Here is a 15,078-nt window from a genome sequence, read left to right on the forward strand (position 1 = left end):
ATAATCTTTACTACCCCTCATAGCCTCTACACTTTTTTCCAGGACAATGTGTTTGGAGTCCCCTTGGTCATGCTCACTGTTTGAGGTCCTCGGGGTTAAGGATGTTATCATATCCCAGCTTTGATTTTTTACGGTGAAAGATTCAAAAGAAAATAAGCAAAGAAAATGTGCATGGGCTCAAGTTCATAGGAATCAGCAGTAAGCTTCCAACAAAGCTGCACACAGTTCCCCAGGAAATATTCCATCTCTAAAACAGAGGTGATAATGGCACCAGTGCAGTTTTATCTACCAGGGAAACTCACTATAGACTTGTGGTCTAGAGCTTTCCTGGGGTGGTCCTCTGGTCATACATCTTCCTCACTCATGCAAATAGGTCAGTCTCCCCAAAAGAAGTCATGCGCTTAGGAGAAGCCACATGCTTTGCAGTTCCAGTGAACTTGTGAAATCCATGAGCAGGACTGCATTCTACCTCTGAAGTCCAAGTTCTCAGATGACAACAGCAACCAAACTTTCCAGTAGGCCTTTCAGACTCTCAGACCTGTTAACTCTTTAGGGTACATGCTGTTGTAGAGTTCATATTGTATGTGTGTAGAGTGTATATATACACATGTATACAGAGTATGCACATTGTGTGTATTCTGTGTGTGTACAGATATTGTACACACATTTTATGCTTATATCCACAGTATTATCATATATTTTTCTCTCATTTCTTTCCTTTGAGCTCACTGAAGATTCAGCATATTTTTTATTGCTTCACTATTTTAACATAGAACAAGAGAAACAGTAGGAACTGTTGATTGGAAGGTCTTGTTTGTTCAGTAAGGAATGAGAAGACCAGGGAGGAGAGCAGACCTAAGGACACATGGCAAGTTTTGTTATCTTGTCCTGGAAGGTGTTCTTACAACATCCTGAAACAGCCCTGTATCAAGGGATGGAGTTTACCACAAACTAGAAAAAGGGAAAGAAGACAGCTAGTGTGAGTTATGCTAATGCTGGCCTAAAAACATTTATTATTGCTGAATATAAAACATTTGAGGTTACAGGAATATACAGTATTTTCAATGTCTATCTTAATCTTATCACTGTCTATTTTTTCTGGTTCAACTATAAAAAGTGCTTACATTAACAATGCAGTCTCAAAATCATTTGCCCAATGAGAGATTCATAGGTGGTTCATTAATGCCCTTATTGAGGTCTAAATATTTGGAGGCCCACAGTTAGAATAGCTGATACTTACACATGGCTTAACTATTTTTCAAGAACCTTAGCAAGATATGCACATTGCTGCTCTTTCTCTTTTTGTAGATAAGACTATAAAGGAAATTTAATAACCCTTATTAACATGTGCTCCTCTATCCATGTTCTCTATGACTCCGTTATACTGATTCACATACCCTTGAAAATTACAATAGCTTCATATAAGATCATTTTGACAATCTTAAAGGATAAAAATTTTGTTCCAGTTTTGACATTTTCTTTTCCATCATGTGAAAAGGAAAGAATTCAAATATTTATAGGTTTTGCCATTTCATACTCAGTAGTCGTCAGGGTTATTGAAGAGTTTATCATCCTTTTGACTATCATCTTGACTCAAATACAAGGGGAGTTGCATTGGGCTAATTTAGATTCATGGAAATCTACCAGGATTTGGTATCAAACTTCTCCGTGATACAACTAAGGTACCAGAGAAAAGATTTTTATTAATCCCCAAACAGAATGACAGGGAATCCTTAAAAAGTCAGAGATGAGAAGTGAGACTTGTGATTTTATATCCTTTATAAAGGAATTATTTAAAAGCCTGAAATTGTAAACACATTACATTTTTTTCAAACATCAGTTTGGTAAGAGGATATATTTGAGCTACTAGATTGTGGCTACTTAGTATGGTAGCAGAGCTGCCAACCCCTTGACTAGCTTTTAAGTTGTTACTTGCTCAAAATTAATCTGTTCAGAAAGATGTCACTATTTCCTGACTCTGAATGGGCTTTCTCCTATGAGATTTGGATGACAGGCATTTAGAAGATGGTTTGTTAATAAAAAAGTAGGTGAAGAAATCCTTCTTATGACTAGCTTTGTCATGGGGGAGTAGTGTCTCAGGGAGTTTATGTGACTGCCCCAGGAAACAAAAGAGCAGAGACTTGAAGATCCCAAAGTGTTCTCAACCAGAAAGGCACATTCCCTCTCAAATATTTCTGGAGTAATTCTACTTTGAATGTAATTCAAAGCACTCAGTGATATTCCATCATATTTTTATTACTATAACAAATACCAGAGACAATACTGCTTTCCAGAGAAAAGATTGTTCTGAACCACAAGTTTGGAGTCTTAAGTCAATGACTAGGAACTTATATTGCTTTTAGACTTCTGATGGGGCAGGAAGAGGGGGAGCAGAGCACAGTGAGACTACTGCCCTCACCAGCAGCACCCTTAAGGGGCATTCACGAAATAATCTACCACTAAAATGCACCACGGTTCTACTATTTCTCAGAGTATCAAGCCAGCCACACATAGGCCATTGGGTAGCACTTAATCTTCAACTACACCAGTTTTGAGTCCTGCATGTTTTTCAAGGAAGCATATGAGTGTTTGTGTTCTGAATCATCTTTCAAAGGATGCTACCCAGGCATCCTAGATAGTTGATAGCATTTCAACACAGAGGTCCTTACAGAGAAATGGGTAAGGTTGGGGATACACTCCTGGAAGCACCCTGTACATATGTACATGTCATCTATCTATAAGGTTTGTCCTCAGGAAGCCAGCTGAAGAGAATGATGACACTCTGGAACTCCTACTTATTAACGAAGTAGCCATTTGCTTCTGGAAATTAAGCAGAAAGTACAGCTTCTCTGAATGGGAAGCTGGAGTTGGCATAAAGGCTAGTGTTTGTTACTAATTTCTGGAGTCACCATGAGAATCTAATGGGAAATTACTAATACAGAATTGAGACTGGGAATGTGAAAGGTCCCTGGCCAGTGAAAGGCCCTGAAATAGAATTTACCCTCATGAAAATCCATCTTGCTCCTGACAGTGTCTTGAAAAACCAGGGTTCCCATTTGGAAAAATGGCCATACATTATATTTTACTGCCTAGGCACCATATCTCCACATGTCATTTTAAATAATGGCAAGTTAATGGTTTCAAACTAGTAAAAATTCTACAATATTTGTACAGATTCATAATAATTTCCTGACTCTGTTTCCTGGTGTGGACATACAGTTGGCCTAGGGAGTATTTTGATTTTTATCCATCGATTCTGTAAAGCAAATATGGGCACACTAAAGTTTTATGAAATTGATTTCTAAATGTTATGCAGTTAAAAGTGAGTGCATCTCAGTGAGGTTGACACTGAATCTTGAAATTTTAAATTCATGGGAACAGTGCCGTGATTGTTGATTCTTCTGACTTGTGTGTGTGTTGTCCCTGTGGTGTTTGAAGTGGAGGGAAAAGCAGCCACAGTTTCCAGTACACCTCTGAAAGTAGAAAATTACCTTCTGTATCAAGAGCAAAGTGGAAAAACAACATAGCTGATTGTATAAATGTATGATGTTTCCAGCAGCAAAAGTGCAAGACAGTTCCAACTATCAATAACTCATATTTGAGTATTTCTAATGCATAACAATTATAGGTTAAATGTTATCAATATTTGTCGAAGTCATGAAACACAGAAATAAAAAAAATGAGAACATGGAGAGATTTCACCTACTTTTGATATGTTACTTGATCGACTTGCAGAGCGCCCTGGGGACTTTTCATTCTGAAAAATGAAATTAGAAGCACTGATTAAAGGAAAGCGTAGTCCAAATTTTCATCACCAAGAGGAAACATAGGTTTGTGAATATTCTCAATATTTTGATGGATGGACCCAGAAAGAGCTTGTGTAAAATGACTTTTATCAGATTGAGTTTCTCTGATATATAGCAGTACACAGTTAATATATTCTAATTATATTCAGAGTAGCAACTAAACTAGCAATATTTGTTTACATGAAATTATTCTTTCTACAAAAAAAGCTACTATGGAATCTCCTTGCAAATTAGGCAATGGAAGTACAACCCAAATTATGAGTGAATTCTAGTTTCGAGGCCAACAAACACCCTGTGCTAGATGTGTGGTTGGAAACCTTCAACTCATGTTCTTGGGAAACACATTTTATTGGTCTTCTCTGTCATTTGGCATGCCTGTAAGCACTTGCTCTTTACAATTTAAAATGCTCTCAGTTATGTATCATGATTTAAAACTTAAACATATTTTAAAAATGTATACCCTCCTATTGCCTCTTAGACAATGCTGTTTAGAAGAGAAGCCTCACCAAAAGTACCTTTGAATGACATTTTTTATAGCATGAAATTTTAAAGTACAAAGTGACCTTAAGGATCTCAGCTTCCTAGTATAAAGGCAAGAGATTCTTTTCCAGGCAACTAAGGACTTAGTGTCTAAGTCACGGTTGGCCCTGAACTTCTGACTGCGGCTTTCGGTTTGCTATTTCTATGCTAATTATCTGTTGGAGGATAAACAAGTGGGAAACCAGAGTTTGTGTGCAGACATATAGCATGTAGAGAGTATTCAACTTAATGATGTCTTCTTGACAGGAACCCATAGCAGCTGTGTTACCCACAGAACAAGCCAGTCAAAAGTCCTGCATAGATTGAGGATATGCTCTCCAGGTCCCAACATGTACTAAGTTGGCAGTATGTGCTGTTGGGGAAGGTAGAATCATTCTGTTTGAGGATGTGGCCTCTGCTGGTTTTTCCATCTCACAGAGAAAGGTCCCAGGGCAACGCCATGTGCTTGACATTTCCCATGACGAAGACTCATGGTGGCAGATGTGCTATGGTGGAGAAACAGGCTACAGCTATTGAAATTGTAGCTATGTCTTATGCAGATATTTCAGACGAACATGTGACATCCATCTCCTTTAACTATGTTATTACAGACTGAGGAGTATGTTATTACAGACTGAGACGAGTCACGAAGATGTGATTAGTCACACCTCATAACAGCCTGGGATCCAGCCTGTGATGAACGTGCATGGTGCCCACAGATGTGTTCCCCTGATTAGCTTCTGGTGATGGAGAATGGTGCTTTGCTCCTGACAGTTCAACTCGTCTTCCAGACACTAGTTAACAAAAATCAATCCATCATCCTTTCCCAGTGAAATCCAGAGTTTTGACACATTATTATGTGGAACAGAGGCAAATAAACTATAGAAAATAATGGACTTTAGGGGGATGCTTATAGTAGTGAGAGTGGTTTCTGTTTGCCCATTCTTCATTCATATCGCATTTGAGAGTGTGGGTAAGGAGTGGTAAATGAAACTGATACACCAAGAACAGAAAATGTAATGTAACATGTGTCCTTAACTATTCAAACTGAATAAGCCTTGGTGCTAGATGGAAATAAAACAGAGAGGGTCAATTCAGTTTCCAGTGGAGAACAGTTCGCCACAGGGATGGGTATATATATACTCTGTGGCCACAGCCTCTACTCAAGGAAAGAAAGCATCCATATGATAGATTGATACCTCAGAGATCTTACAGCAAAGTCCCCTGACCTCTGGCTCTTAAAATCTTTTCACCCTGTCTTCTACGGTGTTCCCATACCAAATGGTCACCCCTGAAATGTACTTTTGATAACACTATACAGACTAATAATTTTATATTTAAGAATATGTTTTTATTTATATATAAACTTAAATACAAGTTTATATTTAAGAATATATACATATATATGAATGTATCTAAGAATACACATAGCAACAATTAACAAAAAAGGCATGGATTTGAAAGGGAGCAAGGAGAGGCATATGGCAGGGAGAGATGAGAAATGAAGGGAGAAATGATGTACTTAAAATCTCAAAAATAAAATAAAAAAATTTAATTTTCTCTACCCATGTTAGTAAGGGATATTGGTTTCTTGCTGTGGAAGGAAAACATCAGAAGGACTTTCTCTCGTGAAAAACTTCCAAAGCAATCTGTCCAATTTGCTGCTAATTAATTGGGTGGCTAGTTCTGTTACTATTGAAAGACATATTCTATTTTTTCATAGATTAGTCAATATGGTTGTCATATCTCATTATGATTAGTTTAAGTTCTTTATATGAGATCGAATATAAGGTCCGAATCTAATACATCTTGCTGCTACTCAAATTACAGTGAACTTTAGGCCAGGAGAACTTGAAAGCAACTAAGTTTCTGTCTAGTTTGTATGATATCTTGATTGTACACATAAAGTCTATCTGAAGGTCAGAAAATGACTCTAGCTAAGTGTAGAGGCCTGGAGGTCTGTACAGACATACAGGAAGTGAGGTAGCTTGCAGAAACAGGACATAGCAGGGTGAAACAGGAACTTGCTCTCTTGTCTGCTGAGACGCTAAGCAGGTGAAGTGTGGCAGTGTCTTGCTCCTTCTCTCTGATCTCTCAGGATTTTCTTCTATATTTGACTTCTGGTTTTCATTATGTAGACCAACGGAGTACTCCATTTACAAGTAATGCTGGATCTTAGCATCATTCCCACACATGGAGCGAAACTCAGAGTTTCAAAGTCGTATTTTTAAGATCTTTCAAAAAGTGTTTGTTTGGTCAAGAATATATCTGACACGATTAGTTTTGTCATTAATTTACTGAATTGTCTTCCAAGCTCATCCTTACTAACAAGAATAGGATTTGTACGTGTTGTATATGTAGGTGTGGACTTGTATGTCCAAGTGTATATTCACCTAAGTGTGTATGGTGGAAGCCGGGTGTGGACTTCGAGTTTCTTCTCTCCTTCTCTCCACTTTATTCCCCAGAGACAGCTGCTCTCATGGAATCTGGAGGTTACTGTTTTAGCTGGAATGGTCATTTAGGGAGCCCCCAGTATCTGCTGTATTCATCTCTACTCCCCAGTGCTGGGATTACAGTCATCACCAACAGACCCATTTTTTAAAAAGTTTGTTTATTCTATGTGTTTTACATATCCCGTATTTTGATCCCATTCATTCCCCACGCCATCGCATCTGCCCACCACCCCTGCAACCCCACTCCCCAGAATAAAACAATTCAAGAGAATAAAATGAAGAAAACAAAATGTGAAAAAGAAAGGGAAGGAATTAAAAATCTTGTCAGGGAAGCTGCAGTGTGGCCCTTTGTCCATCTCTGCTTTCAAGGGTTCATCGCAAAGAGCCACTGGTCTGATTCAAGGCCCCTTGTCTCTATTGCATGTTTAATGCTGGGCCCCCAATAAGATGTCTTCCTGGACATCCTGCTGGCTCCCTGTGTTGTTGAAATCCTGCAGCTTTGGGTCTTCACATGTTCCAGCAGATTAGAGGTGAGGTGGATGCTGGGGCAGCCAAGTCATCATCTTAGGCCTGGTCGTGGGCCTGGGCAACCATAGTATTGGTCCACCAGATGGGAAATGGGGAAAACTCTCCCATGGTCACAATTTCAGGGCTGGCTCACCTAGACCTGTCCTAACAGTTTTGGCTCTGTTGTGCTGCCCTGGAGAGATGCAGGGCCTTCTCTTCCCAGTGTTGCAGCTTATGGGGCTCAGGGATGGCTCTCCCACACTTATGACCACAGGACCAGCTCTCCCTTCTGTCTCCTGTTGATGGCAGAAGACTAGTCATGGAGGAGGGAAGTTCTCCCTTGCCCCTGTTGCCTTAACAAAGATGTATAGGCAATAGGGACAGCTCTCTTATGTTCACAGCTCAGGCCCAGTTTTTAAGTTAGTGCTGTGGATCCAAACTCAGGCCTTCAAACTTGTAAAAGTGCTTTACTTACTGTACTATATATAATGCAGTCAATATAGGATATTTTTGAAAAGGGCTGTATAAGTTTTAACAGTTGTATGTCTACTTTCTCTGATTAAAAAACAGTCTACCTGTAAAAAAAAAAAGTGCTGCCATGGCAATGGTGTCTCTTCACAGTGCTAAAACCCTAGCTAAGACACATACATAAGTAAATAAAGAAATGTGTTTTACTGAACTGAACTCCTGGAAACCAGTTGCAGAGAGGGAGGAGTAATGAGCAAAGGGGTCAAGACTGGGCAGGTGAAACCCACAGAAACAGCTGACCTGAACAAGGGGGAGCTCATGAACCCAAGACTGATGGCTGAGAGGCCAGCATGGGACTGATCCAGACCCCCCTGAACATGGGTGTAGTGAGGAGGCCTCGGAATTCTTTGGGGCCTTGGGCACTAGATCATTATGTATCTCTGGCATCTAAATGGACTTTGGAAGCTCATTTCACATGGAGGGATGCCCTCTTGGCCTGGACACATGGGGGAGGGCCTAGGCCCTGTCCTCCATGATATGACAGACTTTGGAGATCCCCATGAAGGGCCTCACCCTCTCTGGAAAGTGGAGTGGGGATTGGATGAGGGGTTGAGGGGATGGTGGTGATGGGGGAGGAGGGCAGTGAGAGGGAGCTGGGATTGACATGTGAAGCAAGCTTGTTTCCAATTTAAATAAAAAACAAAAAAGAAAAAGAAATGTGTTTTAAAATGTGTATTAAAGAGAAATTAAAAGCTGAAGCACCAAGAAAGTAGACTGAGCTAATCTCATGGGAATCAGTGATATGCTGTTCTTTTCTCCAATCTCGCCCAAGAGTAAGGATCAAGACTGAAGGAAAGGAGTAAGAAATGAAGCAAGCTGGAAGGGTGTCTGAGGAACTCAGTAGGTCTATTTTTACTAAGGTACCTAAGTCTTGTAATAAATACTTACAACTGAGACTTGTAGACAAAAGTTATGTGAAACAAACCACAGCTCCAAGACACTGAATACTGTGATGAAATTTTTACTGATAGATTTATAAAATCTCTTTTAGCAAATGAAAAACAGTAAATGTTATTGGGACATTAAAATTTTATTTGACCCAAAACACTCTAAAATATTGTAGAGAATTACAGGACTCTTTATTTGACTTTTGTCTAATAAAATTAGAAACATAAGTTTAGGAGATTGTTAATCCTGAGACTTGCAAGAGAAAGACTAATTCCACAATTTTGAGCTGAATTTGAAGCAAGCTTTAACTGAAAACTGACCAGGATGGACTCTGGTCAGGCCCATTAAAGGATTCCCAGGAAGGTCACAAGCCATGCTTTGCAGAGACTTAAACAGGCATAACCCATAATTCATTGCATTTCCCATCAGGTCCAATCAAGGACAAACATACATCCTGGCATATTTCCTGCCTATGTACCTCCCACCTGCATGTGATCAAGTGTATTCGGTGTAGTTGTTTCAATCAAAGTTTGTTAGAGGAGTAAAAACATGTGGCTTGTTATTTTCCAAGAACTACATCTCCCAGCATTCCAGGAAGTTATCTTGTCCATGGGCAAGTGGGGCTTACCAGTCAATTTTGGCTTTTACATGATGACAACTCTTAACTACCTGAAAATTAATTATACACATTCAAAAATGTTTGGCCCAAAAGAAAGACGACTCTCTGGAATATAGCTTTAGAAAATATCACACATTTAAAAAATATTAAAAATTGTATTCAGATAAAAAATTGTTATTGTGGGAACTGTTGAGATGACTCAGCAGTTATGAGTGCACACTGTTCTTCCATGTTAGGTTCCCTGTGTCCATATTCCTCATCTTACAAGCCCATGTAATTTCAGTTCTAGGTAGATCCAAAACCTTCCTCCATAGACCTCCCCAAACACATGGCATACACATACATACACACACACATATGTGGATAAAAATAAACTTTAAAGTTATTATTGTAAACATTGTCATTATTCAAGGATATAATTAATAGAATATAAAATATAGCATAAAACATTTTGCTGATAAATTAAATCTTAGACAGATAAAATAGATTGTTTTCTTGAGACAAGCACTTTGTAAACAATCACCAAATAGGAAACATCTTAAAGGAGAGAGCAAAGTATAATAAAGACAAATAGGAGGCATAATAGTAGATGAGGAAAGATGAGACAAGCTACATGTTGCCTCAGGTGACACCATTCCAACAAATCTGAAAATGGATTGAAGTAAATGATGTGCTCAAAAATAAAGTTCATAGGCTTTGTTGAAGGAGGAGGAGAGAATATGAAATGGCGTTAATCTGGAAAAGCTGAAAAATTAAGTAAAAGATTATCCATCTCTAGATAAGGACATGAAGATTGTACAACTGAGCTATTTTTTGCCTTGAAAGAAACCCAATTCAGATTTCACTTACAGTAATCATGTCACAGAAACCTACATTTGCCTAATTTATGTGATTCATCTTTTATAAAAGAATTGTCAAACATTTTGAGATAATACCCACAAAGACATAAAGAAGAGACAAGACAATTGTTCTCTATTCTCATCTATGAGCATAAACACAAAAATGTTTTGAAAATATTAACTTATATTCAAATGCTATTATGTATCTTAGGTGTATTATCATAATTTCCATAGAACAGGATGAATGGAATTCACTCCAAGCATTTCTTTATTATAGAATATGTCAATTTGAATAGTTACCCTGAACACACTGAAAGACACAAGTTACATAATTAAACGCTAAAGAGATATTTTGATAAATCCTATCAGTCATCTAATGTTTATTTTAAGTAAAATATAAAAAGGTATTAAAATTCTAAAGACAATATTGTAAAAACCAACACCACACAAAATGTGAAACAGTGAAATTTTAGAATGTCATGCATGAAACAACTCCTTTCTTTGAGGGAGGCTACTTTTGCTATTGCTCAATTTTCTCTCTTGTCTTCTGCTTCAGGATCACTAAAACAAATTCCCTCTAAATGAGATGTGAACAGATCTAGCAATTGCTGCTCCCTTTCTCTCACACACATATATAACATATATATCTTTTTGGTCTTTGCTGTTACCCTGATCTTGGTACTGCTGTCACAGTCAATAGGAAGGCAAGTGTTAGAGATGCTGGAGCCAAATTCTGGATGCTGGAGGTGCTTAGACAGCTAAATGGGGAGGTATTTTCTGTCAAGTTGGACCACACCCTGTCCCATCATCACAGAGAACTAAACTTTTACTTCTTCTGAGTAATTTTACTTTAACACGTCACAATTACCTCTTATATCTTCTTAGTAGAAATGCTAAAAAATGAACAGAGTTCTCTTCACAGTAAATATCCAGACATGTGATGGTTAGGAACCCATTTGATAACAAAAGCGTAAAAGCATAAGAACATAAACTATAAAATAAAGCTTAGTGAGGCTCATAAATAATGTTCTGAGAGTCAGTCTTCCATGCCAAGATAGTTTTGTAAGATATACATACTATAAAATTGACATATAAGTAGAATGTATTAGAAAAAGACAGGATCCTGATGGAATGAAGTTTAAAGTATTGGAAACAAAGACTTCTGGAATAGGTCTAAATTATGAGTTTTATGATGGGGAGAAATTTACATAACTGAGACAGGACCCAAAGGACATTAAGTCACTGGTGTATTTGTTTTTGTCTGCGAAAATGTGTGTAGGATCCCAAAGACATCAGAAGATGGTACTGGATCCCTGGGTGCTGATGTTACAGGCATTTGTGAGCTGCCTGAAGTGAGAGCTGGAAAAAAATCTGGGTCCTCTGCAAGAGCAAGTGCTGTTCACTTCTGAGCTGCCTCTTGTCGTCAAAACAGGCTATGGATGTTCACACACAGAGAGAAAAGGCAAGAGGAAGAAACTCAACAGGAAAGCAATCCCATGTTAGAATGGAAATTCACAAGCATAAGGAATGATGATCATTGGTCTCCACACATGAGGACATAATTAGCGCCACAGCAGTCAGGACACATCAGTGAAGAAACACGTGTCCTACTGAACTTTGTCCTATTGAAGGGGAATTTCAAAGGAATCAACTCTTGCTGGTGATGACAGAAGGAAATGTCTATCAATGTGATTTCCTTTTGCCTGGCCAGGTGTAAGATTAAAGTTTATCATTTTATGAAGTAACATTCCTGGGGAATCTATGGTTTAGTTTAAGTTTTATTTGAACAGAAATAACAATCCTCTTGGTAATAAAGGTAGGTACGTTAAATGTTACTGTCTCCAAGTTTGAAATCCTCATCGTCTTGGACCCTGTTCTGTGGCTGGGACTCTGGGCATCTTATCAAGCAGATGCCACCTGTCTCTTTTTCAAGCTTTGCCAACAGGGGGCACTGCAGGCAAGCTGGAAGGCTGAAAGATAACAAGCTGCTGGGTGTTTCATCTGGGCATCTTCCCTGCTTTTTGGGCCTGTGAAACCTGTCCTGGAAAATAAGTTCCTCGGTGGGGTAGTTACATTTCCCTCCTGCTGCAGATGCTGAGAGCAGTGGGCTGTTTTCTCCCACAGGCAGGGGCAGGCTCCTGGCATGTTCGTTTGTTTCAATTTTGTGGAAACTTTTCTACTTAATTAATGACCCTATTTTGAAACAAAATTTTAATTTAAAAGTGTGTGTGTGTGTGAATTGAGAGGACAGTTTGAAGGAGGTGCTTCTCATTTTCCCACTTCCTGGTTGTAGAACAGAACTCAGTCTGTCAGGCTTGACTGCAAGTCCCTTCAAATACAAAACCATCTCCCCAACCAAACAAAATATTTTATTTCTCTCTTTTAATTAACAGAGAAAACAATGTATTCTTTGTTTGGGTTTCTATTGCTGTGATAAAACGCTATAACTAAATGCATTTTGGGGAGGAAAGGGCTTATTTTATCTTATAACTCTCAGGCCCCATTCCATCACTGAGGGAATTCAGGACAGGAATGAACTGAAGCAGAAGCTATGTAGGGAACATTGTATTGGCTTGACCTTCATGACCTGATTAGTCTGCTTTCTTTAACAACAGAGAACCCAACTGCTCAGGGATGACACTACCCACACATCTATCATCAATCAAGCAAACGCCCCACCAGCTCTGTCCAAAGGCATATCTGGAGGGAGCATTTTCTCAATTGAGGTTTTCTCTTCCCAAATGATTCTAGCTTATGTCAAATTGACAAAACAAAACAAAACAACACAAAACCTAACCAGGCCAAATGGCCAACCATAAAGAAACAATTAAGTAGCTTATAGTAGAGTTACTCCCTGCGATATGATGTAGTTTGGAGAAAAATGAAATGAATAGTTAAGATTATCCAGAGAAAAATCTATTGACAAGTTCAATTGTGTAAATGCTTTCTTCTTCCAACCATAGAATATAGATATCAGTTTTTTACTTATGATCTTTTTCCTGTAAATATTAAACTTTTCACCATTTTTCTACCTGAGCATCTGGGTCTCAGTTATAACTAAAGGTGCTGCGTGCCCATGTGAATCTCCAGTGTTACTTTCACAGGTATGCCAGATGTCCTCTATGCCCCCTTTCAGAGTTCTGCAACTCTCCGTTGTTACATCTTGAAGAATCCCATCAGAGGACATGTGGCTCCAGGTTTCCCATCTCATTCTACCCAGACAGAGCCTCAAAGAAGGCTATAAATGCTGGATACTTGTTAACATTAACTAATCACCCTCCCTGGGGAGGCATCACCATTAGTTGCTAATATCCTTAACTCTCAGCATTGTCATGATGCTTTGATCACATAAGAACTTCATATCTGAGTGTTATGAAATATTCTGTTTCCAGTTCAAGATGGTTGGTGAAAGCTAATACTGTTTCAGGCCCAGGATCGTGGTTGTTTGAATGTAATTGAATCACTGTAAGTTCAAAGGAAGTGGCACTAGCAGAGGTGTGGTTTTTGTTGGAGTAGATATGTCTTTACTGGAGGAAGTATATCACTGTGGAGGGAGACTTTGAGATCTCATATATGCTCAAGCCATGCCCAGTACTCAGACAACTTCCTATTGCTTGTGGGATCAAAATGTAGCTCCCTCTCCACTCTCAGCTACTTCTCCAAAACCATGTCTGCAAGCATGCCACCATGACAAGCCATGAAGATGACAGATTAAACTTCTGAAACTGTGAGCCATCCAATTAAATGCTTTCCTTTATAAGCGCTAACATGGTCATGGTGTCTCTCTCTTCACAGCAGTAGAAATCCTAAGACAGGAATATCATTTATGTTTTCCATGTGTATTGATTTAGCCATTTAAACTGACTAAGCTTCTCAAGTTACCCAATTATGAAAAACCGTCTGCTTCTTTCTAGTCATGGATGGAGAAAATCCCACAAATCTTCAATACTTTTTGTACACTGTTATTTATTATTCATGCATAATATTTTTCATCAAGTTAATATCTTAGAAAGTGATTTTGGAGGTGTATTCTTATTTTATTTAACCACAGTCTGAAACTATTTAAAATACTCTGGTAGCTTTCAAACTTGCAAACCCCTTTTGATGTAGAATTATATTGCATTCTTCTACAATCTCAAGTATGGGTATATATGTATAAAACAGACTGAATATTAAACATCAATAATTTAAAGTATGACATTTGGTGGGATGTTGACATTAATATTTTTCATCTTTTGCACTATTAAAAGCACCTTAATGACCACATATTTGTTGAAGATGTCAGGAAAAATTCAGGCTAGTTTGTTTACTAAGTTATGTCAAGGATTTAAAAAAGTCCTAAATATAATGTATACTGTATCCTTCCACTTTGGTACCAGAAATTTTGTTTTAGACATTACATTCTTTATATTAAACAGTTTGTTAAATTAAAAAACCTCATATTTCCAGATGCCCCTCAACCGAAGAGTGGATAGAGAAAATGTGGTACACTTACACGATGGAGTACTATTCAGCAGAAAAAACAATGGAATCCTGAGATTTGCAGGGAAATGGATGACATTAGAAGAAACCATCCTGAGCAAGATAACCCAGTCACAAAAAGAAAAACATGGCATGTACTCTCTCGTATATGGATTTTAGACATACATCTGGGGAGTGCCAGCCTACAATCCCATGGCCAGAGAGTCTGGGAAACACAACCTTCATTCAGTGGCTGATGGAAGAAGAGGCAGACTCCCACTGCTAAGCACTGAGCTGAGCTCAAGAAATCCAGTGACAGAGAGGGAGGACTGATGACCAAAGGGATTAAGACTGGGCTGGTTTAACCCCCAGAAACAGCTGACCTGACAAGGGTTAGCTCTTGAATCCCAGGCTGATGCCTGGGAATCCAGCATGGGACTGATCAAGACCCCCTGAAT

The 15,078-nt window shown here is 38.6% G+C and overlaps 1 protein-coding gene across 9 annotated transcripts in view; it reads right to left on the reverse strand.

Annotated features, from left to right (window-relative positions):
- The window catches only part of Marchf1 (membrane associated ring-CH-type finger 1), a 789,032-nt gene that overhangs the window by 161,128 nt on the left and 612,826 nt on the right, over positions 1-15,078 (reverse strand). For all 9 annotated transcript variants that reach the window (XM_040742223.1, XM_040742224.1, XM_040742222.1 and 6 more), the window contains one exon: positions 3,707-3,757. In XM_040742223.1, coding sequence (XP_040598157.1) covers positions 3,707-3,757 — 51 coding nt within the window. The remainder of the gene's footprint in view (positions 1-3,706; positions 3,758-15,078) is intronic.

This window comes from Mesocricetus auratus, unplaced genomic scaffold, assembly GCF_017639785.1.
Source record: "Mesocricetus auratus isolate SY011 unplaced genomic scaffold, BCM_Maur_2.0 Super-Scaffold_6731, whole genome shotgun sequence".
NCBI classification, from domain to species: domain Eukaryota; kingdom Metazoa; phylum Chordata; class Mammalia; order Rodentia; family Cricetidae; genus Mesocricetus; species Mesocricetus auratus.